This window comes from Artemia sp. Qi Xiang Cuo, chromosome 6, assembly GCF_049724085.1.
Source record: "Artemia sp. Qi Xiang Cuo chromosome 6, ASM4972408v1, whole genome shotgun sequence".
In the NCBI taxonomy this organism is placed as follows: Eukaryota; Metazoa; Arthropoda; class Branchiopoda; order Anostraca; family Artemiidae; genus Artemia; species Artemia sp. Qi Xiang Cuo.
The window spans coordinates 14143979-14168300 of NC_142799.1; the positions used below are offsets into that span (position 1 = coordinate 14143979).

General features: G+C 35.8%; 1 protein-coding gene across 2 annotated transcripts in view; it reads left to right on the forward strand.

The window, feature by feature from the left end:
* LOC148950893 (uncharacterized) overlaps positions 1-24322 on the forward strand; it is a 150618-nt gene that overhangs the window by 45064 nt on the left and 81232 nt on the right. For both annotated transcript variants that reach the window (XM_089090499.1, XM_089090500.1), the window contains exons 4-7: positions 4493-4618; positions 7725-8291; positions 9547-10089; positions 15811-16002. In XM_089090499.1, coding sequence (XP_088946625.1) covers positions 4493-4618; positions 7725-8291; positions 9547-10089; positions 15811-16002 — 1428 coding nt within the window. The remainder of the gene's footprint in view (positions 1-4492; positions 4619-7724; positions 8292-9546; positions 10090-15810; positions 16003-24322) is intronic.

Sequence of the window (24322 nt, forward strand, 5' to 3'; positions counted from 1 at the left end):
AACTTAGGTAAAAAAAGAAAAAAAGCAAAAAGATTTGACTTTAGGGAATAGCATTGACATAAGCAACCTTCAAACAATGATCTTTCCTTCTCAAATTATTGCAGTAATATATCCGCAATACCAACTGCATCTTTTTCACGAACTGAATGAATCCTAAAAATGACTCCTTCACAACTGTAGTTTTTCTTTAAAAAATTATTTCTACATTTCTAGTGATTTGTGAAACTTTTTCCTGATGGGTTGCATCAGGAATTGAATCATATGTTAGTCCAAGTTTTCTGGCTATCTGGATGTCTTGCGAAAGTTTCTCTCCAACCTTAAAAGCAAAAATTATGTTTACTGTGATAGACACTTGGTTGGTCCTGGGTTCTGTTTTGCATACAATAGATGACTCTTCTTAACGGGATCAAAGTCAGGAACTATAAAATAAGAAGTTCTATAAATTACCCTTATTTTAAGACCCTTCTGTTTCCTATTTACAATGCAACATTACCTGTCCCATCTAAGTACTAGATTTTGTGCTAATTTAGTACTAGTTAAGTACTAAATTGTGTACAAATTTTGTACTAATTAAGTGCTAAACATTTTAAAAATTACCCTCATTTGAACAGTAGTGGATCCAGGATTTTAGGAAGGGGGGGGGCTACTCCTTGCAAAAAATTACCATTCTAAATTAAGCCTAAAGTCCCTTACTAATATTGAAAGTTTCATGTCTCTGCTTTTATTCGTCATTTAGCTGTCGGTTGTATAGAGCTATCCACAAAAATACATTCATAGAAACACTATCAATATTATATAACAAATTATTGCCTCCTATTTCCACTATTAGCAAATTTATCAATAGCACTTTCTAAACTTATGTCAATATCACGGTGAACATGAAGAATTGCAAGTCCGGTGAGTCTTTTCTCCGTCATTTTATTTCTTAGCCACGTTTTCAATCTTCTCAAGGTAGAAAAACCTCGTTCAACATATGCCACACTGACAGGGAGGGTTATGAGAATCTGCAAGAGCGCTGAAATATTGGGGAAAATATCAGCATCACAGTTCTGTTTCTGTAAAGTTTCCCCTAGTTTTTCAGGAATTCTACCTGTGCCTGCATTGCTTTCTCTCAGACGAAGCCACCGAGTTTTCGATATTGTCGCTTCTCTGGCCAGGGTAGATTCACAAACCGATTGGGAGGGGAAACCCATTACTGACCAGTATCGCTACGACAAGTCATGAATCATATTAGCCATTTTTTGTTTCTTCGTTTCCGTATAATTTATTGGCAAGAAAATACTGAGGTTGATAGTGGTCAGTATTTCTACAACAAAACGGATTTTTAAGTCTAAAATGAGCGTGTCCAATGGGGGAATAAAAACTGACCGTATATACTAGTCTTCGTGTGAATTGAATGGTACATGAATCCGATTTATTTGCTTTTCGCTATCCTTGGGACTGTTATTTCTAAACCTAGCTGGGTTGCCACTTTAGTTACCTCGTCAAATGTGTTTTTAAACTCGCTTTCACTCTCCTGTCTCTTCACTTGGAGCTGAGCGAGAAATTCGTTAACATAGAGTGCTGTAGACGCAAGGTATAAGCTCTGCTTCCTAAATAGCCAAATGAGCGATAAAATCATTCCAGATGTGGTATTAAAAGAGTAAATAATTACAATCAGGTCGTAGGACGTGACAGCAATCAATACTGATTTTGCTTTGGCTCCAGTTGTGCATTATGCCCAGCCACTGAAGATCTCAAGAGCTTCCACTATCTTAGGGAGCTCTAACACAAACTGCATCATGGAATCATGCCTTTCTATCCAGCACGTTTCACGCATGCCAGATAGCTGTGCTTTCATTATTCTGCTTAAAACGTAATTGCACTTTGCAAAAGCACCAAAAAAAAGCAACTACTTTTTTTATTACTCCGATGGAGTTTCTAACACTCTGGATAGAAGAAGTTTTTGACATGACTTAGAGCATGGTTGAAACATGGGCAACGCAAGGCATTTTTTACTACCTTTTGAACTTCATTTACAGCACCACAATGTTCTGAGACCATCATAGCATATCCACCAGTGCCTATGCCAAAACCATTTTCCGAGTCTGGCCGAAGTAATCGAAGAAAATTGGACAACATGTCCAAGTGTTTTCCCTTTAATGGTCGGTTCGAAGTTTCCAATGCTGTCCGAGCAACATTTTTCCTGTCGGTATAAAAAACCAACGAAATCATCGCATCTTTTGCACTTGTACTTTTAGCAAAGGGCAATAATCATTAGTGATTTTTTCGACACGTCCGTTGTTTCATCAAAAGCCAGACTGTAGAACTTGGCAGAATGAACTCGTGCAAGAATTTCTTTAAGACTCTCTTTGGCACAACATTCAATTAATTCATTCTGTGTTGTTTTGCTTATATAAATAGCATTTGCACCTGATCTTTCCAAATGTTCTCTTAAAGTGATATCGCCACTATTTACACGGTACCTTAAAAGTTCTTGAAAGTTCCCTTCGTTTGTCAATGGGTCCTTTTCTGCCAATAATTCTCCATCATCTCTATGGCCACAAAGAGCAATGTTCTGTCAACCCAAGAAAACAATTGATTCTACAAGTGGCTTCAATCTCGCTGTGTTTTTCTGCACTTGTCGGCTACGTAGCTGGTTTACAAGGCTTAAAATATTGGTTTCAGGGTTGTCATATTTAGGAAACAAATGTTTGACTGCGTCAACTGAATCGTGGTGATACTGATTATTTTCATAAGACACCAAGTTACCGTCTTTTCCAGTTAGCTTAGCAAAAGTCACGAGGGGCTTCTTTACCAACTTTTGCAATTGATTGGAACCTCCAACCCCCCGAATGTTAAACAAAGCACACTATTTACAGAGTAAGCACTTCATTTTGTTCGAAAGTACTTGCCCATGGAATTTTTTTAAGCAAACAAAAATTAAAAGTATCTAATCATCTCTGTCTTACTTCCAGTGAACTGAACAGGGGAAGCTTTATTTAGACAGTGGAATCCCAATACTATGATGTCATTCATATCGTTTACGGTTCTCCAGTTTTTCAATTCTATCGATATAGTTTCCAATATCATTTCCGTAGAAAGTGCTTATATTTTCGATGTTTGTGTTAGGCTTGGGGCCACACTCTTGATTGATGCTAACGAATCATGCACTATCTCACTATTAGTCAAAGCGCTGGAATCACTACTAACACTGTAACTCTCATTATTTCTATCTTTAGTTACGGCGTCCACTTGCCTAGCTTTAGCTTCCGAACCAAAAAGTTGTCGAGAGTTATCTGCTTTCGCTTCGACATCATAACTGGTTAATATTATCCAAAAATTTTATACTTTTCCAACCTTTCTAGAATCGCGACGAACCCTAAGACGTATGTGTTATCGGAGACATTTCAAAATTTTTGCTTAGTTATTGAATAAGAAACCGGCTTTGACGAGTACACTTTTTGAAGCTTCAACAATTTACGAGATGACAAGCTTCAAGACGCTTTGTAAGTTAGGGTGACACCAAACACTTTAAACAATTTCCCAAAGACTTAAGCCAGACAGACCAAGTTTTGTCCGATCATTTTCAAAGATGCGCTGATCCAAGCGTTGATATCACAATCAAGTCACAGAAAATCTAATGATAGAAATTTTTGCCCAATCAAGGGGGGGGGCGATCGCCCCCCTCGCCCCCCCTGGATCCGCTACTGCATTTGAAGACCCTTCCGTTTCCTATTTACAATGCAACATTACCTGTCCCATCTAACTACTAAATTTTGTACTAATTTAGTACTAAATTTTGTACTAATTAAGTACTAAACATTTTAAAAATTACCCTCATTTGAAGACCCTTCCGTTTCCTATTTACAATGCAACATTACCTGTCCCATCTAACTACTAAATTTTGTACTAATTTAGTACTAGTTAAGTACTAAATTTTGTACGAATTTTGTACTAAATTTTGTACTAATTAAGTACTAAACATTTTAAAATTACCCTTATTTGAAGACCCTTCCGTTTCCTATTTACAATGTAACATTACCTGTCCCATCTAAGTACTATTTTTTGTACTAGTTAAGTACTAAATTTTGTACAAATTTTATACTAAATTTTGTACTAATTAAGTACTAAACATTTTAAAAATTACCCTCATTTGAAGACCCTTCCGTTTCCTATTTACAATGCAACATTACCTGTCCCATCTAAGTACTAAATTTTGTTTGGGTAAATACTTTATACAGTATAGCATCTTATTAAGTATATGTTGCCATTTCTTCTTATATTTAGAAAAATGGTTTGGGATCTCGGCATCTACTTAAAACTTTTTGATCATTTTTCTTTTCATTTATCTTTCCTGGTTGTGCAGGAATTCCGGTTCCTTTCGGAAATTTCATGAGAAGCAGTCTCTTATGTTTTGTGTTCCAACTTTCCACCCATTTTAGGATCACAGAGAAGAACATCCAGAAATTCTGGATTGTTTTATGAGCCATTTACTCCCTTTCTCTTTCAGAATCCGTTGCCATCCAAGCTGCTGAGCCATTGAACATTACTTTGCGCACTGATATGGATATTGTTAAGAGTAGTTCTTGCTCCTCAGCTCTAGTACACGTTGGCTCATTTATTATAAAGGAAGAAGGTATGTTTTTAAGAGAAAGAGTATAAAAGATAGTTTCTTGTGTGTAAACACTCTTCAATACATGCTAGTTTTCAAACTATAGGATAGACTTTTTGTATATTTTAAAATTCGGTTATTCAGGTAAAATGAGGATAACAGTAATGTTTTGACGCGATTGGTCTCTGACCTAATGAATCCTGGTAGCACCATTCCTTTCATTTGTATGAACAATCATCGAATATCTTTTGCATTTAAAAAATAATATATATTTTTTTTTATTTGCAGGTTATGCTGAATAAAAATTCAAATTGTTTCATTGTAATCAACTAAGAATATAGGCTATAGTAAATGGCGTGAGCTCTAGATGCTTCCAGAAGGCTAAATAATATGTTAATTAATAAAAGCATATCTTGTTGAAGCAATTATGGAACAACTTTATGTTAAAAGAAAAACAAGAAAGGATATAAATTGCTTACTAGAGTCTATTCTAGATTAAGTGAAAATAAGCTTACATATCCATGTAGTCTTTTCATTTGGCATAGATTTATCAGCAGTATCCACAGGATTTATTTTTGTTATTTTGATCATCTTTCAGTACTGTTATATGATTCAAAATTTAGAACATTGTGATAAAAACCCAGATGAGGCATACAAAGTGGCTTTCAGGCCAACGCTGCTGACAGGAAACGCTTGTTTTGAAGCTCAAATTTTCAAAATGCATCACGGAAAGAGGGAAAAAAATAATTAAAATGTTGTCAGAAACTTGGACATCAGGAGTTAAATACCTTATGCCAAACAAAATGTTCGCAGCTTCTGTAACTGTCATTTGCGTATGTATTTTCCTTTGAGATCCTGGCCCCTGTGCAAAGGCCCTCCTTTATCTGTTTAAGGACTTTTTTCCCCTGTTCTGGTTAAATCTAAATCATGCGTGTTCTTGAACAGACAAAACCACTTATTTCTGCCTTTAAATGTCTTTCCTATAACCATTGCCTCTGATAGGCTAGACGTTAGCAAATACTAACTTTTGATCAATGTGTCTCCCCCAGCGTGTTTTTCCCCAGCCTTAGTATATAGAAAAGAAATATGTTGAAACTTGGGAGATGCCTTTCTTGATTGTAAACTGAAAGCTAAATCCTGAATCAGGTCTGAATCAGTCCCTAGTGCAGACTGACTAGATGTAGAAATGTAGACTTAGTGCAGACTGATTTTTTTCTAAATAAAAGCCAAGTGCTGACTTGATGTATTCCTGACTAGTTCCATTTAGTTGTTTTTCTCTTCCAACTTATTAATAGAAATGCTAGCAAGCAGCATTCTTTTTAATATAGAACCATCCAATATAACATTACCCCCCCCCCCCCTGTTGATTTTTCAACAGGAAGGAATGTAAGTCTTTTTCCTCTGATTGGTTTAAAAACTCTGGGGCAAATATCTTAGGCTTGTGGTTGATGAGACCAAGGTTTTCAGTGGTTTTTTTTTTCAACTTTTACATGGAAGTGCCCAGATCTGGTTGACACATATCTGCCAGATCTGCTTGAAAGCAATTAACCAAGAGACATATTTTCAGAAGTTTTACCACTACCAAACCCTGCTTACCTTGTGCCAGCTCTTTATTCTTTAAATGGTGCAATATATGGTCGAGGGGACAAGTATGCTGCAATGTTTCCCACGTCAGCAAATTCTTGAACTAGAGGAACTTTAACCCTGCTTGCGCCTAGATCATAAAGATCCTTGTTCATGGGAAAATCTTTTGGGCTGTAGTTAACTGTTCAACAAAGATGACTCTTACTTTTCTTAGTGTTTTTAAATGATTTACTTTTCTAGTCCTTTTTAGGTATAAATTCTGACTCCGACTCCCTTCACCTCCTCTTTGAATTGAACTTCTCATCAGAGAGTTAGTACGTCACACTTTGTTTAAACTGGAAATAGACAAAGATTTTGAATTCGTATGGTGGGATTATTAAGGATTGGCCCTCCAACGGTCCTCAGCATCCACTCCCAACCTTTTAAGAGTATGTAAGGCTTATTGCCCCCCCTTCCCGCTCACTGGCAGATGCCCAGTAGAAAGGTAGGCATGTAAAATCTTTTGTAGAAGATTGATGAACCTATATTATCGGAGGCAAAGAATGGGTCCTTGGTCCCTCTGACGACCCGTTTTTTTTTTATCAGAAACTTTTCTTTGAGATGGAAGCATATTGGACCTTGTTTAAAACAAAGGGATGCAATGGTGTGAAACTATATGAACCATGAAGACAGCTAAAATTAATGATTGTCTTGCTTTTGTCCTTTTTGCAGTTATGATTACATTTGAAGAAGCATGTTTTTGCAAAAATTTTATTCGAAGATATTTTAGCCTTCGAGTTCTAGGAAATTGTTTTTATACGATTCTTTATATGAAAGAACATTGTTAATGTAGTTTACAGAATTTTTTTTTATTATGTTTATTATATTTTCTTAATGGTGATTATGTTTGGACTGTCCTCTTTTGAGTGAGAGTTTTTGTTATGAGCCTCATAATTTTACTTAGTCAAGTCAATGCTGATGAATTGCTCTCTAATCTTTCATTGAACACGCCCCATTATTTATACAAATTTAAGCAATAGTATACAAAATACCGATCACATTTAGTGAAAATAGCCAAACTGTCAGAAATGTATATTCCCCTCTTATTCTACTCCTCCAAAGAGATGGCTTGTTGAGCCTTTGGTAGTCGGGTTTGGCTCACAATAGTAGTTGTAGTGGTTTCTCTGTTTCAATATTAATTCTTGATGTCTCCAACTTTGCAAATCTCCCCAGCATATTTTTGAATATTCCCTCCACAACCACCATCATAATGACCATAAAATTTATCTCAAACGCAGGCGTAATAAACGACTGATACCTCTCCCCCCCCCCAAAAAAAAAATACCGTCAACGTCTCTTATCTGCACCGTCGCGTCTAAAAAGTTTTCTATCACCACCATCTCGATGGTCTCAGGGCAGGAGGGGGTAAATTGGGAGGTAAAATAGGTTTTTTAATATAACTATAAACATATAGAGGTCTTTATCAGCGCATAAACTAGTGAAATAAAGGGCGGAAATCGTGCGTTAGTTGTTGTTTTTATTATTTCCATTTATTTACCTATTTCAGAGAAAGAAGCATCATCAAGCTACAATAGACATTCGTTTCCAATTGAAACTACTATGTCATTACCAGAAATTGCAGTGTCTTCTCCTGTTGAACTTGATCCTTTAGAGGTAGAGTCTCCTAAGCCTAATGTACCGACGAATGGGATACATAAGGAAAATCTCACGGACATTGAAGTTACCCCACTAGAATGTGACATATGTAAAGAGGTGCAACATTCTGTGCTTTTACTTCAGCTTCATAAAAGTACACTGTGTGAGAAACATTTACCATCCCACTGTGAAGAGTGCTGCGTTAAGATCAAAGACTTTCCTGATCTTTTTATACATATTCTGGAGCATAAAGCAGGAACAGAACGGAAGTGCCTAATTTGCTTGTGCAAGAACATTGACAATATGAAGGAGCATGTACTTTCTGCTGGTCACATGTTAGTGTCCTCATCCTTGACTGATTCAAAAGCAAACGAAAAGGCTAACAATTCACCAGGGAAGCATCAGCTGCAATCTAAGCCAATTTTGACTGGCCACACTGGCAATCTCCAACGTAAGGTGAAAGCAGAAGGAAAGAAAGGTATATTAGGTATATCCTTGTTTTGGGAATTATAGAAAAAAGGAGGTTTAAGTTCTTTTTATCAAGTTTCTTTGATTAAATAACAATGACGAAGGATTTCAGAAAAAATTTAAAAACAAAAATATAAAAAGGTAAGTATAGGAGGAAGAAAAACGTGTCTAGTTGAGACAAGAGACACAGACTACATGCATGCTCGTCAAAGTGAGCTGTACCTTTTTTAAAATATGATTTCTATAATTTGATGTTACAGCTGTCCAGCAAACATTTTATTCCCTTATCACACATACCACGAAGGAAACGAGAAGGTATTTTTTTCTCACTTTTGAGTTATGCCAAATGGCTCCTATAATTTACAGCTTAAGAAAGAACCTCTTGATTGACTCACCTTTTCCTCTCTTATTCTAAGGAAAGATTTTCTCTTCCCACCAAAACGATCTCCTATTTGTCTAAATAATTTCTAAGACTACACTGGCTAATACGGACAAAACCATAAAAGCCGTTAGGAAGAGCGAAATGAGGATGATAACAGCCAGTGAAATAAAAACGCAGATTACAATGCTAATATTTTGGTCAGGACCTCCGCTTGACCGTCCTCAGTGTAGGTTAATAAAATAAAACGTATAAAAATTCAAAGGGTAATTAAGATCAAACTATAAAACAAACACAAAAAATAAAATAGGAAGACCCTCTCAAAGCAACGGTGAGAGTGGAACTGATTAAGAATACAGTACTCTGAATGACAATTCAATCTTCCTATTTGTGTTTGCATTTTTAAAAGCCAATCGCTTCCCAGGTAAGATGTTATTAGGGATATTAGGTTGCAAAATATGATTTTGTTCATTGATATTAAAACGATAAGAATTGATATCAATCAACAAATTGTCCTCGTCTCCCTTTTCTTTACGATTTTTATTATTTTGTCTATTTGTCTATCAATTTATATTCAAATGGGTATGTAAATCCTGAAATTTTACAAGAAATGTAAGTGTAAATCCTGATATAAATCCTGATTTTGGTAAGAATAGATATTGTTTTTCGACAGGGTGGTTGGGGGGGGGGGGTGTGTTTCATGTACGTGAGGGCGCTAAATTATGAAATTGATCATATATTGTGTGTTTTTTTTTTCATAACATTGTTCATAAAAGTTTTTTTATACTGCGTTCCATTTTCAACTCGAAGCTAATTTGACTTGTATTGGTCAAACACTATACTGGCTGATAATTCAACTGGCTGGCATTGACATCTTTTCTTGTAGGTCGTGTCGGCAATGGTCGTTCTCAAGAGAAACGTAGTGGGTTTCATATGGATTTGTCAAGTGCACCAGAAACTATTTGGTTGGCTGGTCCATCTAAACAAGCAAAGCAACTCGAAAAAATCCATTTAAGAGCAACTGTTCAAATAAAAAGGCTAACGAAACTTACTATTGAAGAGACGAGTTTTGGCAAATGGCGTTGCAATGCTTGTGGAAAGATTGAAAAGTCTTTTTATTTATTAGAACTGCATAAGTCCACAAATTGTGAAACAGGACTGTCATTTAACTGTGAAATATGCGTTATAGAAATATATAACTATTCAAACTTTGTCATCCATTATATAGAACACGAAGCTGTTAAAAAAAAGAAGTGTCCCATTTGTTTATGTCCAAATGTTAATAATATAAAGGAACATTTAATTGCACAGGGTCATGTTTCGAAGAATGCTTCTGGATTTGAATTTCATGATAGTGTATCTAAGATGAACTGTCAAAAGCCAAAACTGGCAGTTCTGTCTAGTTCTGCCATGGATGGATGCTGTCAAGGTATTTGTTTTTTGCTTTTGTAATGGTCGCTCTGACTTCAAATGAATTTGTATTCTTGAATAGCTTGCACTTACTTTATTTTCTTTAATGCAACTTCCATATTGAGTCCTAATATTATAGACTACCACATATGATGCAATAATGCCGCGGTAAATAACTCATAGAGATTTCATTTTAAATCCGCAAAGAATAAATTGAAGTATGATTTATGAGCAGGTAATTTTTAGTTAGAGAATACTTGCAAATATACACTGGAACTTCGCACGGCCAATCTTGCAAACAAAGTTGCCGCATCTAGTGATTTATAACTATTTCTAGGGATTTTGTATATTGCCTAAACGAAAAATCACTAAATCAGCACATTAATCACTAGATAATTGAGGAAAATCACTAAATAAACCAAAAAATCACAAAAACATAGTGATTTTTTCTCAATGGGTGGCAACCTTGCTTGCAAATATAACTTGAGCCACACTCTGCTAATGAATTTTATAATGCTTCAGTATGCTATTTCCGTCCTTGTAGTTCCAATATAAGTATGATTGGTGTGTCAAATTTGCTAGTGATGGTCTTCTGTATAACTCCAAAACAAGTTATACAGAAATGTACAACATTTTTTTTTTTTTTTTTTAGTGGTTGCCGATTCATTCGTACATTACCTGTACCGTTTATAGAATTCATAAGCTTAGTAATTCAACCTACTGATCTCATGGCGCATTTGGGCCTCCCCTAAAACACACAAACTCGCTTCTCATCGACCATCTTAACAGTCAAATTTTAACATCTTATTTCTCTTTTGTCACATGCAAATTCAGTTTAACCGTCATTTGCTTGCTAGCCTTTACAATTCAATAGATCTCACTCATATCTTAGGTAAGTGAGATTCATTTCTCATTAAAAAAAATCGCTGCATCTTAGTTTTTATTCAAGGAATATGATATAAAATGATATTTATTAACACTAAAGCCTTTATAGGCCATGGCTAATTTACTATACGGAGAATTCGCAGAAACCTCAATACTCTTTAGACTATTTTTCTGAATCTCTCTTTCCCTTTGTACATCTCCGATAAACTATTAATTACCAAATTGTAAATCCTAGTATATTGATAAACTAGCTGTATAATAGAGACTCATGAATTAACTTTTAATTAAAGTTAATTCGTTACATGAATTAACTTTTTGCGTATAGAAGAAAAAAAAAATGCTTTGATAGAACATTGGACTCTTCCCTATGCTTTGCTTTTATTTCCTGTCATTTTACCAATCTGGCAATTTCAACTTTGATTTGAATTTTGATTTCGATAAAAAAAAAGTCTTTAAGAGCTAATTCGTTTTTTGTGGGCTTGGTAGATTATCACAGATTATCAGACATTTGAACTTCCTGGCACGTTATTAACTTTAGAATATGATTTTCATTAACAATTTTTAACCCTGAATTTCAGAGACAGCAACTTATTAATAGAGTTAAATATTTCATCAGAACATGTCTTATACCGAACTTTGTTTGTTGATTTAATTGTTTTTGATGCTATAAGAAGAGGAGAAAAAATAGAAATTCTTAGTATTCTTCAAATCAGAATCCAGAATTGCATCGACATTGAGATATCAAGCTTGAATCTGAATTAGTATCTAAATAGGGTAAAAGTTTCTCATTGCCTCATTACCAAGGCCGTACCCAGGATTTTTTTCGGAGGGGGTTTTACTCATAAATTTCTGGGGGGGGGGCGGTGTTAGACAAAAAAACACACAAACCGCATACAATATTTGTTTATATCCATTTTTGTTACGTTTTAACGAGTCTGATAAACATTTAGGGGGGGGGGGGGGTTCAAACCAGCCTACTTCCCCCCCCCCTCCCCCTCCTCTTGGTACTGCCGTGCCCATTACTAATATTTGGAGGTGAAATAGTTCTTCTTTTATTCTAAGATTTGGCTTTCCATTAAATTTACATCAAACACTTCTTAGAAATCAAATGAAATAGCTACAAGTTAGGCATCAGTTATATTATTGTATCATTTTGGTTGAAAAAATCGCAATGACTCTCATTTTTTTTTTTTTATCTTTAATTATTCCAAGACCAGAGAGGCTGTGAACACTTGCTGTTTAAGGGGTTGACTGCTGCATATTTGAAGGATTTATATTGAAAAGGTCATTACATTTCTAAAGCTAGAAGTTCCTTTTCATTCTTGAATTTATTTGGGCGGGGATTTGTTATTTAGTCATCTGACTGTCATCATGGTTGCAGTGGCAGCTGCAACCTAGTAAAAGACGAATCACGGCTCATGGTAACCAAAAATTAAAAAACGTGTTTAAAAATATGGCGAATGAGGAAAAATCGCCATTTTTAGCTGATTCCAGATGGATTATGAGCTGAAAACGAAATTTACCAGGAGTAGAGGAGGCTAAGTCTCGTCGATATGTAAAATATTCAAAACATGGATATGACTGCCTACTAATGTTGGTTTTTTTTTTATTGCCAATTTTAAGAAGTATTGCTGAGTGTATAAGTGAATCAAGGTCATAGCACCATGGCCAGCAAGAACTAAACTTTTACCCGTTGACTCAGCGTCGATAAGAACATTTGCTACCACAGTAAGTGCCTTGATACAGCTAGTTCTATGTTTGATGTCACTTCAGTCAGGAGGTGTATTGCAAATTGGTTTCAGCTCATTCAAAAAATAATCTTGAAAAGTTTGCAGATAGAGGTTGCAACAGTAATGGGTCACAAGGAGTATTACTGAGCTTCAGCTATCCCTGCCAAGTAACCGAAGTAAGGTCTCCGAAACAAATTGCTGATGGAACACTTGACTGCAAGATTGTCACCTTCATAAAAAGTATCAGGTGTTAAATTAAAATTGGAATAACATTCTTCGGATGCAGATTCTTACGGAATCAACGCCGCTGGTAGACTTTAATTTTATTTTTTGGATATGTTTTTTTTTATTGATCGATTTGATGCAGTGAAATTTGTTGTAGGAGAAGAAGCTAATAAGTTTTCCAAATTCATCTAATACGGGTCTTAAAACTGGGTATCTGGATACGAAAACGTGAATATAAAATGAGCCTACCGTTTCTTATCAGAAATGTAAGTTGGGTAACATAAGGGGGTCGTATTACGGGTTAGAGAAACATTTCCAACAGTGTGATAGTGCTTTGCCGTCTCAGAAAAGCAAAAGAATTCATAGACAATTCCCCTGGAAAACATCTAACAAATCTTCCTCCGTTTTTTTTGGAGCGCCCATGTTTCAAAACCATATTCGACAACTGCCATCACTGTTGCTTATAATATTATAATCTTGGTGTGTAGACTTATCTTCCTATTCTTCCAAACTTTTTTCAACTGTAAAAAAAAAACTGGACCTTGCTTATTCTGCTTTTAATTTCTTCACTGCGCTCTACATACTAACAATACTACCTATGTAAGTTAAGCTATCGACTTGATCGGTCTTGTCGTTGCTCAACATCACCTCTTCGCCTTTACTTATTCCCAGTCTAAACGACTTAGTATTTCAAAGCTATTCTTGGCCCGGAAATCTCAAATACTCAAAAAAAAAATCATTTGTTTTGCTGATGTTTTCTTCTAGGACGCTCTAATCATCAGCATAATCTGAGGATAGGAGAGTTTTACTTTCCTATTTCATTCCATTCTATCCCATAGCCTTTGTCGTGCTTCTGAGAACAAAGTTCATACAAATGGGGATGAATTATTTGCCCCCTCCCCCGAAATGTTTTTTGACCTGTAAAAACATAACAAAAATGAATATAAATTTTTTTACGCGTTTTTTAAAGTTTTTTTGTACCCCCCCCCCCGAAAAAAGTCCTATTGTACAGATTCTTACGGATTTTATTCTTGGTGAGTATGCTAATTCCTTTATTTTGCTTTGAAGAATCTTTTTCCAGTCATCAAAGAAATTAGGTTAATTATTATTTTGCAGTAATATTTTTTTGCTGAATTATTTTTGCCTGATGCATCTTGATTTCACTTTGGAATTGCTTTCAAAAACTTAAAATTTCATAATTTTAAAACTATCCTTTTCAACATTCCTTGAAAATTTCACTTTAATACTCTTAGCTTCAGTAGTACTAGTAGCGGTTATCGTAGTAGCAGTTGCAGCAATAGCAGTTGTAGTAGTAGTTCAACATCCCCTTAACATTTCCTGAAAGTTTCAACTTCATACGGTATACGATTCCTGGGATACCACTGATATGCCCTCTTGACAACCTGCTTATTAAAAGTATGTTTTTATTTAGTTCATCATCCCGCTAAACTTTCCCTGAAAGTTTCAACTTCCTGCCCTTAGCCTCAGTGGTAGTAGTCGCAGCAATAATAATAATAGTAGTTGCAGCAGTAGTATCAGTAGGCACAGACTGCCTTTTTGTTAGTTCAACATCCCTTTAAACGCGGTAAAAGTTTCAGCTTAATGCTCTTAGCTATTTCTGAGAGATAGCTAATACATCGTTTTGGCAACACGAATGCACACAGTGTGTTTTGTTTTAGTTCAACATCCCCCTAAATGTTCCCTGAAAGTTTCACCGTAATATCCTTAACTCCAGTAGAAGTAGTATTCGTAGCAGTTGTAATATTAGCAATAGTGCTAACATGTACATGGTGCCTTTTGCACAATATACCCTTGATCAATTGATCATCCCCCTTAAAAATTTCGTCAAGTTCCAATTTAATATCCAAAGTCATTCCTGAGTCCCCCTTTTGGTAACCTGTATGTACATAACATGTCTTGATTTAGTTCAACACTTTCCTCAACATTCCCTTAATTCTTCTCTTGAATGCACTTGGTCTTTTTGAACAATAAAGGTCAAACATGCCCTCTTTTCCAAAACAAATACTATATATAAACAATGGACATAATACAAAACTTGCAGCCCTTGTTGTAAGGACTGTGGGGGGGGGGGGGGTTGACATCCCCAACATCGCCAGCGATGTATATACTGGACCTTTCAACTATGCTGAATAAAACGGCTATCTCAAAATTTTTATTGGATGTTTTTTGGGGCTTGGAATTGGAGGCTGGTTGCCCTCCAATCACTTTTGACTCTTAAAAAGGGCACTAGAATTTTCAGATTTCAATCAAATGAGCTCCTTTCGTAGTTTCTATGACAACTCCTTCTATACGAAATTCCTTGGTGAAAAAAATATAAAATTGAAATAGATAATATATTGTGTCTACACAATGTATTGTAATGTAATACATTGTGTCTATCATATATCATTGTGTCTACATCGCTCTTTACTCAGGCAGCGCTATTGCGCTACCTATAAAAATGACAGACGTTTTGGAGAGCTAAAACTTCTGAAAATTATGGGGGCGTAAATTATTAGATACTCTGCGAAAAATTCACGAGAATCTCAGTATTCTTGGGACAACCGGTCTGAATCTCTCTTTCCCTTTGTACATCCCTGATGAACTATTAATAGCCAAATTGTAAATCCTAGTATATTGACAACTATCTATATAACACGGGTAAGGGTTATTGTAGAAATTTACTTCTTGTAAATAAAAGAAAGTTGTGCTACGATAGAGCATTGAAATCTTCCCTTTGCTTTGTTTTTATTTCCTTTTACTTTACCCATATGGTAGTTTCAGTTAACAATTTATTTTTTAGAAAAAAAACTAGCAATTTTAAGAAATCTTATCTGCTGATTATTTTATCCATCGTAATAATATAGTTTATTTATATGTACGTACTGTCATTCTTTTAGACCTAGAAAAGAAAAATCCATTATCAAACGAAGATGCTTTGTTCCAAAATGTTACAGATTCTATTTTGACATACGGACCCCACTCTTCAGTCATAGATCGCATGCCAGGTTTCAAAACTGAACTTGATAATGCAGTGCAACAGCCGGAAGCCTTCTCTGAAAAATCTGCAATGACTAGACCAAGTGTTGGCGGTAAGATAGGCCTTTTTTCTAATTATAAGCCTAGTATTGATAATACATTTTATTAATCGGCTGCATCATACGACTAAGGTTCAGGTTACCATCCGCATAAGCGCAAGGTGTTGAATTAAAAGAGGAAAACCCTTCTTTGGATGCAGGTTTCTACGGGATTTCTGGCACTTTAAAATTAATTTTATTTTTTGGATCGTTTTTGTGATTGATCGAGTTGAAACGGTTAAATGCATTTCCAGAGGTGAAGCTAAGAAGGTTTTCAATTTCATCTAATACAAGTCTTTTAATATCATCTAATATAACAAAGGAGTCTTATTAAGGGTAATAGAGATAATTTTTATCTGGAGGGTAGTGCTTTGCCATCTCAGAATAGTGATAGACAATCATCTTTAGTTGTTGGGCAACGGCTTTCAGGAAGTTTCTTTTCGTTCTTTATACCCAACTGGGGTTAATCACAATCTTCCCAAAGTTGGAACCAAGATTTCGCTTTATCTTGTTAAATTATCTTGTTAAGACCAAGATTTCGCTTTATGGTTCAATTTCATCTTTAGAAAAATTTTCTGTAATGTGGAAAAGGTGGAAAGGGTTTTGCATTTTATTTAGAATAAAGAGAAGTCGTAAACAAAGGATATAGAAGCTTTCTGTTGATGTTTGACAACCCAAAAAAGTGAAGGTGTACGAGGGATTTCTTGGATTATTTACACATTCCAAAATCTCCAGAACTAACGTTGCATTAAAAAGTCATAAAGAGCTATCTAAGAGCTTATTAGAAAGCTAAGGCTTACATCTACGGGCTTTGCATAAATTTGTCTTCACAGCGCTTCGTAAAGTTGCATATGAAACCAGAAATGGAACCTATTATGTTATGTACTAAGCGGATAGGTTTGGAAGAGTTAATCCGACGTTCGTCAATTGAGGAAAATTGCCTCTGCTTCGTTGCAAATATATAAAAATAAAACCATTCTTTCAACGCCTTAAAGAGTGAGATGATAAGTAAGTATTTTCGAAGACCAAACTGCCTTTCCATGACTACAAATAGCAGTTTAGATTGAAAAATTCTGGATATTTCGGTTTTATTCATTTATTTATTTTATTTGTTTATTTAATACTGTAAAATCTAACTCTAATGTAGCAATATACAAAAAAACGAAAGAGTTAAACCAAAAAGAAAACGAATCCGGTGTTTATTGCATCCCCAAAAGCTGAGTATGTAGGGGGCTTAATCAACACAGCAACATTACAAATGCGAAAAAAACACCTAGTATAAAATAGATCTATGCGTCAATACATAACAAAAAAGTGGCAAAAACTTACAGACACAAAAAAAATAATAATAAAAAAGATAAAAATGTGGACATTTTACTCTACTTTAATAAGCCTACAAGCAGATTTAAATAAAATGGGAAAAGACTTCTCACATGAAATATTAGAGGGAAGAGAATTCCATAGCTTAGTAGCTAGATAAACTAGGGAACGCTGGGAATAAACAATTCGAAATGGTGGAAGTTCAATGGATAGATGGGACTTATGAATGGAAAGAGAAAGATTCGAAGAAGGAGCTTTTTAAAAACTACACAGGCTTGTAAAGAAGGAAACAATGTAAAAATTTATAAGCATGGAGAAGATATTTCTTTTTACCAGGGAATTAAACTTTTTAATACCAGTATCGTTATACAAATCAAAAGAGGAGTACCTTGGGGGAAGGTCAAACGCAGCTTTCACAGCTGTATTCTGAAGGCGTCTTATAGGAGTTAGTAGAGAAGAACATACCACACCCCAATCATAAAAGCAATAGAAAGTTCGTGAATTAAAAAACGCATAATACAGCGAAACCTTTACCTCTGTGGGAAGAAAGGATTGAACACTGTGGAGGACATCAAACTGGCGAGAAAGAATACCCAGGAGATAGGAAAGATGAGGCTAATAAGAAAGATTAGTATCCAATAGCACACCCACAATTTTAATTACCTGAGTTTGTGGAATAAGGACATTATCAAAACATGAATTATCAATACAAGGACAATCAACCAGGGAGCGATGACACGCGATAAACATTTATGTACTACTTTTAGACGCATTAAAAACCCTTTTGTTTGCGAGGCACCATGAGCTAACTTTATGGATATCGCTCTGCTAATGATGTTACGCTTACCTCAATTTCAGCACAAACATAAATGTTTGTGTCATCAACAAAGATCACGAATCGCACTATCTCCGACATACCAGTTTGTACGAGGTCGTTGATGAAGATAAGAAACAGTAGCTGACCCAGAATCGACCCCTGGGGAACTCCACTTTTTACAGGCAGACTTGTCGATTTAATGCCATCGATCTCTGAAAACAATCTAAAAAATATTATTACACCACTGGAGGGACAGGGCTACTGTTCCAAAACTTTCTAATTTCTGCAAAAACAACGGATGATCGACCATGTCGAAAGTTTTGGAGAAGTAAAAAAAAAAATACCGATTACCGTAAGTCCAATATGAAGCTTCCGTCTTATGAACTCAGTTGCATCAATTAGCGCATACTCTGTAGAGAATTCAGCTCTAAATCTGAACTAAGAGTCGGTTAATACGAGGCTAACATCCTCACACTTAACTGCCTGAAAAAAAAAGTTCAAGTCTGTTATACGTCAACTTTTCAAGAATTTTTGAGAACACAGTCAGTAGAGAAATAGGCCTATAATTTCACATCCGAAATGTGTCATCCTTATTGTGGAGAGGCACGACCCTTACAATTTTATGAGCTTCTGGAAGACAACCAGAAGAGAATGGTAAGTTGAAAATGTGCGACAGTGGCAGAGATATTGTTTCTAGTTTTATCTCACCCAGTTGGGAATAATGTTGAGGGAAGTAGAACATTAGATCTTAGAGTGAAAAGACAAATCTACTCCTTTATCTCCTCCAAGCTGGAGCAAGTTAATATTAAAATCACTCAAAAGGTATATTTTTTATCAGAAGCTATATCAAGCTGAACGAGAAAATGGGCAAGGGATGAAGAAAAAAGATGTGAAAGGTAATAAGGGGTTTTATAAAACAAACCAACAAACTTGCATTTTATAACAGCAGCTAACAATTCAATGACAACAGAGTAAATGGTACGACTATATACAAATTGCGAAAAAAGACACTCAAGGTCTGGTCTTCTCACGTATTCTGGTCTGGTCTTCTCACGATGACTTTGCACAAAAATGGTAGTACCACCAGAACATTGTGTAATCTTTCTAGGTACATGAATTGCTTCGTATCCCTATAGGTAAAAGTTAGAAGTTTCCTCCACATTACTCAACCATGTCTCAGACAGTCCAATTACATGGCAAGGGCACTGCTGGGTATCACCTGATTAAATAGATAGACCATCCCATTTAGATTTCAGTCCCTGAATGTTCAGACAAACACATTGAAGGATTCCTTAGTGGACAGTGATGGTGCAATTTTGTAACATATTCATCAACATCATGATAAGAACAGGAAGACAGTGAAATGTTAATCAAGATTTCATCAGACCTTTCACTTTCTGAGGAAGGGTTCTTAAAATATAGATCTTTTAACAGATAATTATTCAACAAGGGAGATGAACTCACATTATCAAAACGATTTCACATGACAAAAAAATGATAGAAATCAAGCTACATGAAGTTGATATGATACCAAACAAACTTATAGAAGGATCAGTGGAAAGGCACATATCATTCAAAGTATTGGCCCAATGTATAATATGGCACCAGTCCAAATTATGTAAAGGCAGTATAGAATAATAGAGGAACATTGTAACATCAGGTTCAGGTTCTTTTATTTATAAACTAAATACAACTACAATATGGGTATTCCCGGCTGAGAGTCTAGCTCGTATTACCAGGCAACTGATAACAAATGAAGAAAACAAAAACATAATATATAACTGCATTTGTACATCGTCACACTCTTTTGTAAATAGATAAAAAAGAAAGAAAAATGCATGACTTACCAAGCATCACCCCAAGCCAGCAGCCAAATGGAGAACAAACTAAAACGAAACACCAAAAATAGTGAAGTGAAGCCGTGGGGAAACACTACCAATAGAATCTGCCAGCGGGAAGACCATAACTGAATTAAAAAAAAAAAAAAAAAATTAAAATGATCAAAGGGTTAGTAAAAGAGTTTTTAAATGATCCCGCAGTGTACCAACAGAAAGACCAATATTAAGACCCGACCCATGCGCATTCCAAAGTTTGGTTATGTAGTGCCTGAGTGAGAACCTCGATCTCTCAGTGCACGCTCGGGGTTCAACATACTTAGAAGATCTCCTCGTTCCATAATCGTGCTCACATTGGTTAAATAGATATTGTTAAATAGAATTTGTTAAATAGAATTGGTTTAAGAGTATAGAAAATTTTCGGTAGAATTTTAGCAAAATACTTAACACAAAACATCAGTCCATGACAAGATAATAATAATTCCACTGGTAAATATATTAAGGAAAGAATATTTACATTTATTTGGCGATTTTGATGGTAGGGATATTGGGGAGGGGATGAAAGTTTTCAGGATACGCAGTGCTTTATTTTGCTGCCTTTGAAGTGGTTTTATATGAGTTTTAAATGTACTCAGAAAAACTAGGAGACAATAACTCAGATAAGAATGGACTAGGGCAAAATATACCGATCTCATTGCATGAAAAGGTAGAATAAATTTCAAATGCCGCAATATTCTAACATTCCTTCCCAACTTCATCCGCAATTTAGCAATGTGTTCCTTCCAACTCATATTCTGATCAACTAGCACACCTAAATTTCTCATAGTAGATATACGCTCTAAATAAGTATATTCATCAATGGGTAGTCTACTAAGTTCAGGTAAAGACTGGTCAGTACGAGAGAAAATCATGAACTTGGTTTTTGACATATTAACAGATAATTTATTGGCACTAAACCAAGTTTCTATCCTCTCGAAAGCTGCCAATATATTCTTCTTTAAGCGACATTTCATCGGCACCGCACACTGTACAGGCCGTATCGTCAGCGAACATTATATTTATCCCGAGATCTTCCAGCGCCCTGTTGATATCGTTAATATAAATAAGAAAGAGTATAGGTCCAAGTATGGACCCTTGAGGAACGCCGACTTGACCAGTGATACCAAGTAGTGAAGAGGTAGCATTTCCACCATCCAGAAACTGACTGCGCCCAGTTAAATATGAGTCAATCAGAGAATTTGTAGGTCTACGTATACCATAATTTTCCAGTTTATGAAGCAAAATTGTATGACAAATAGTATCGAACGCTTTTTTTTATATCTATAAATATAGTAGCCGGAATTTCTTTTTTATCCAATGTGTCGTGTATAAACTGTGTGAGTGTCAGAATCGCATGTTCAGAGCTATGACCCTTCCTAATCCCAAACTGAAGGTCATTAAAACATCCCCTCTTATCAAAAAACTTCACTCTGTGGTTGTAAAGACATCGTTCAATTACTTTTGCGAATGAAGATAGGATCGAGATTGGCCTGTAGTTTGTTGGATCTTTCACGTCATCATACTTATGCAGGGCTAAAACACGTGCAGACTTTAAACAAGCTGGGAAACGTCCACTTGAAAAACATAAGTTGATAACATGAACCAAAAATTCTGTTACATCAGACATTATTCGTTTTAATAGGCTTGTCGACGAGCCATCCATACCTTCCGATGACCCATTCTTCAGTTGGTATATAACTCGCAGTAATTCGTCCGCTGACACCGGCGTTAGGAACAGAGAGCAATCCGATGGAGGCGGCATGTAAGTAGAATATGCTGAATCGGGTAAAATTCGAGTTGGTGCCTCAAGCGATGTTACGTGACCAATATTTGCGAAGTGCTCATTTAGGTCACCAACAACATTTCGCTTTCCTTTAACAATTTTCTTTTCTTTTGGTGATAATAAATCATAAAGTAAAATCCTACAGAAACATTTCAGTATATTATAACAAAATAAATTTACATGACAAAAATATGATAGAAATCAGGCTACATGAAGGTGATAGGATCACAAACAAACTTAAAGAAAGATCAGAGGGAAGCCACATACTATTCAAAGTAATAGCCCAAAATGTAATATGGCACCAGTCAAAATTAAGTGGGCTACAAGTGTGCTGACATGACAAAATATAGAAATCAGGCTACATGAAGGAGATAGGGTCACAAACAAACATAAAGAAATATTAGTTGGATGGCTCATATTATTCAAAGTATTCGCTCAAAGTATAGTATGGAACCAGTCAAAATTATGTGAGTTGCAAGTTTGCAGATATGACAAAACATAGAAATCAGGCTACGTGAAGGTGATAGGATCACAAGCAAACATAAAGAAATATTAGTGGGATGGCACGTATTATTCAAAGTTTTGGCCCAAAGTATAATGGTGCACGAGTCAAAATTATGGGAGCTGCAAGTGTGCTGACACGAAAAAAATATGATAGAAATCAGGCTATATGAAAGTTATAGGATCACAAACAAACATAAAGAAATATCAGTGGGAAGGCACATATTATTCGAAGTACTGGCCCGAAGTATAATGTGAAACCAGTCAAAAATATTTGAAGACAGTAAAGAATAATAGAGGAATATTGCAAGATGATAAGGTAAATTCCTAGAAAAAAAATTCAGTGTGTTATAACAAAGTAAATTCAAATCCACCACTTTAGTTTTCTGTATTTACTGCACATAAATCAATTTCATTCGGATCATTGAACTTAACCACTCTTCCAGATTGGGTTTTATACAGGATATCACCTTTACTAGACCAAACATTACGCAAGCCAAGCCTTGACTTGGCATGTGAAAGAAGCTGTAGGTGTGGTTTTGTAAGCGTCTCAGAAAATAGTATCCCAGATCCTTTCAAATTCTTCTTTTGTCTGAGAAGCAGTTAGCGAACTCATAACTTACAAAATTCTACAACTATGTGTCTGGCTTTGGCATATGTTTTGCCAATCCTTTTGGATTATACAAGGTCAGACTGGGTAATTGGTATGCCAGGAAATTTCACAACACATAGTGACAGGAATGGACTTTCAATATTCTCCATGGTGGCATCTTCTTTGACCCCAAAGACAATAATATGGTTGCTTAAAGCCGACTGTTCAAAACGGTCGTTTAATCTTGCCAGGTTAGACTGGATAGGCCTGAAAGAGCTTTCGAGGTCTTTCATGGATGACTCTAAAGTAGTCAATGAAGACTCAATGGAAAATGGGCGTTATTCATAACTTTCAAGGGTTTTATCCACTAGATTACTAAGATGTAGATTGAGGCAAGCATACACTTCCTGCTTGATTGCATCCAGCTCATCTGAAGAGACAGTGACATCATGTTGCATAAATGCCTATTCATGTGTCATTTTAATCACAGCCTCTTCTACCTGGGTAGAGACCATGGTCAATATGAGGTCGGCAAGCATACACTTCCTGCTTGATTGCATCCAGCTCATCTGAAGAGACAGTGACATCATGTTGCATAAATGCCTATTCATGTGTCATTTTAATCACTGCCTCTTCTACCTGGGTAGAGACCATGGTCAATATGAGGTCATCAAGTAACCTTTTACTAAAGATCTAAGGTTGTCAGTTTGTAGTGAATCTGCTAGCATTTTTATGCTTGATCTTTATACAATTTATTGGGATTAGTGAGAATGATTAGTTACTCCGAAACAGATTCTGATCGAGAGAATTGGAGTGAGCTGTTTCACCTTAGATCACGGGGTGGCTTGAGTTTGCTTTTCATTTCTCACCCGATATAAACAACAAAAACCAGTACAGGGTAAGCAGTGTTATAAGACAGGATAGGGTCCGCAATCTAGCAGCAAATTACAAACATAGAGCAAATCAGGGATTTTGCAATTTGAGGGAAAGTAAAGCAGTCTTTACAAAACATCAAGGAGCAGTGTTGGCGTTAACCCAAAGATGGCTGGATTATTGTAGGCAACTTACAAGTTAAGATTGGTCATCTGATGGGTCCCCTCTTACACACCAGGTTTGGGGGGGGTGCTAAGCTTGCCTGCTTTTACCCACTGGTAGGAAGGCAGAATCAGTACTCCAGGATGCTTAAAGTGTTGCTGGTTATGCCAGAAAACCTCAAATTTATCCAAAATTTTTAGCCACGTCTTTTATTATTTCAAATTTCACGCCGGAGACCACGGATTTCACTACGAATATTTGTTAATATAGTTCACGTATACTTTGAACTATAATTTTACATTTAAATTTCACTTATTCAGTGGCCGTCATAAGCAGATAAATCAGCATAATATCGGCTGATAACGGTCACTATACTTGTGACCGAAATGTCCAGAGATTTTTCGTTGTGTCAC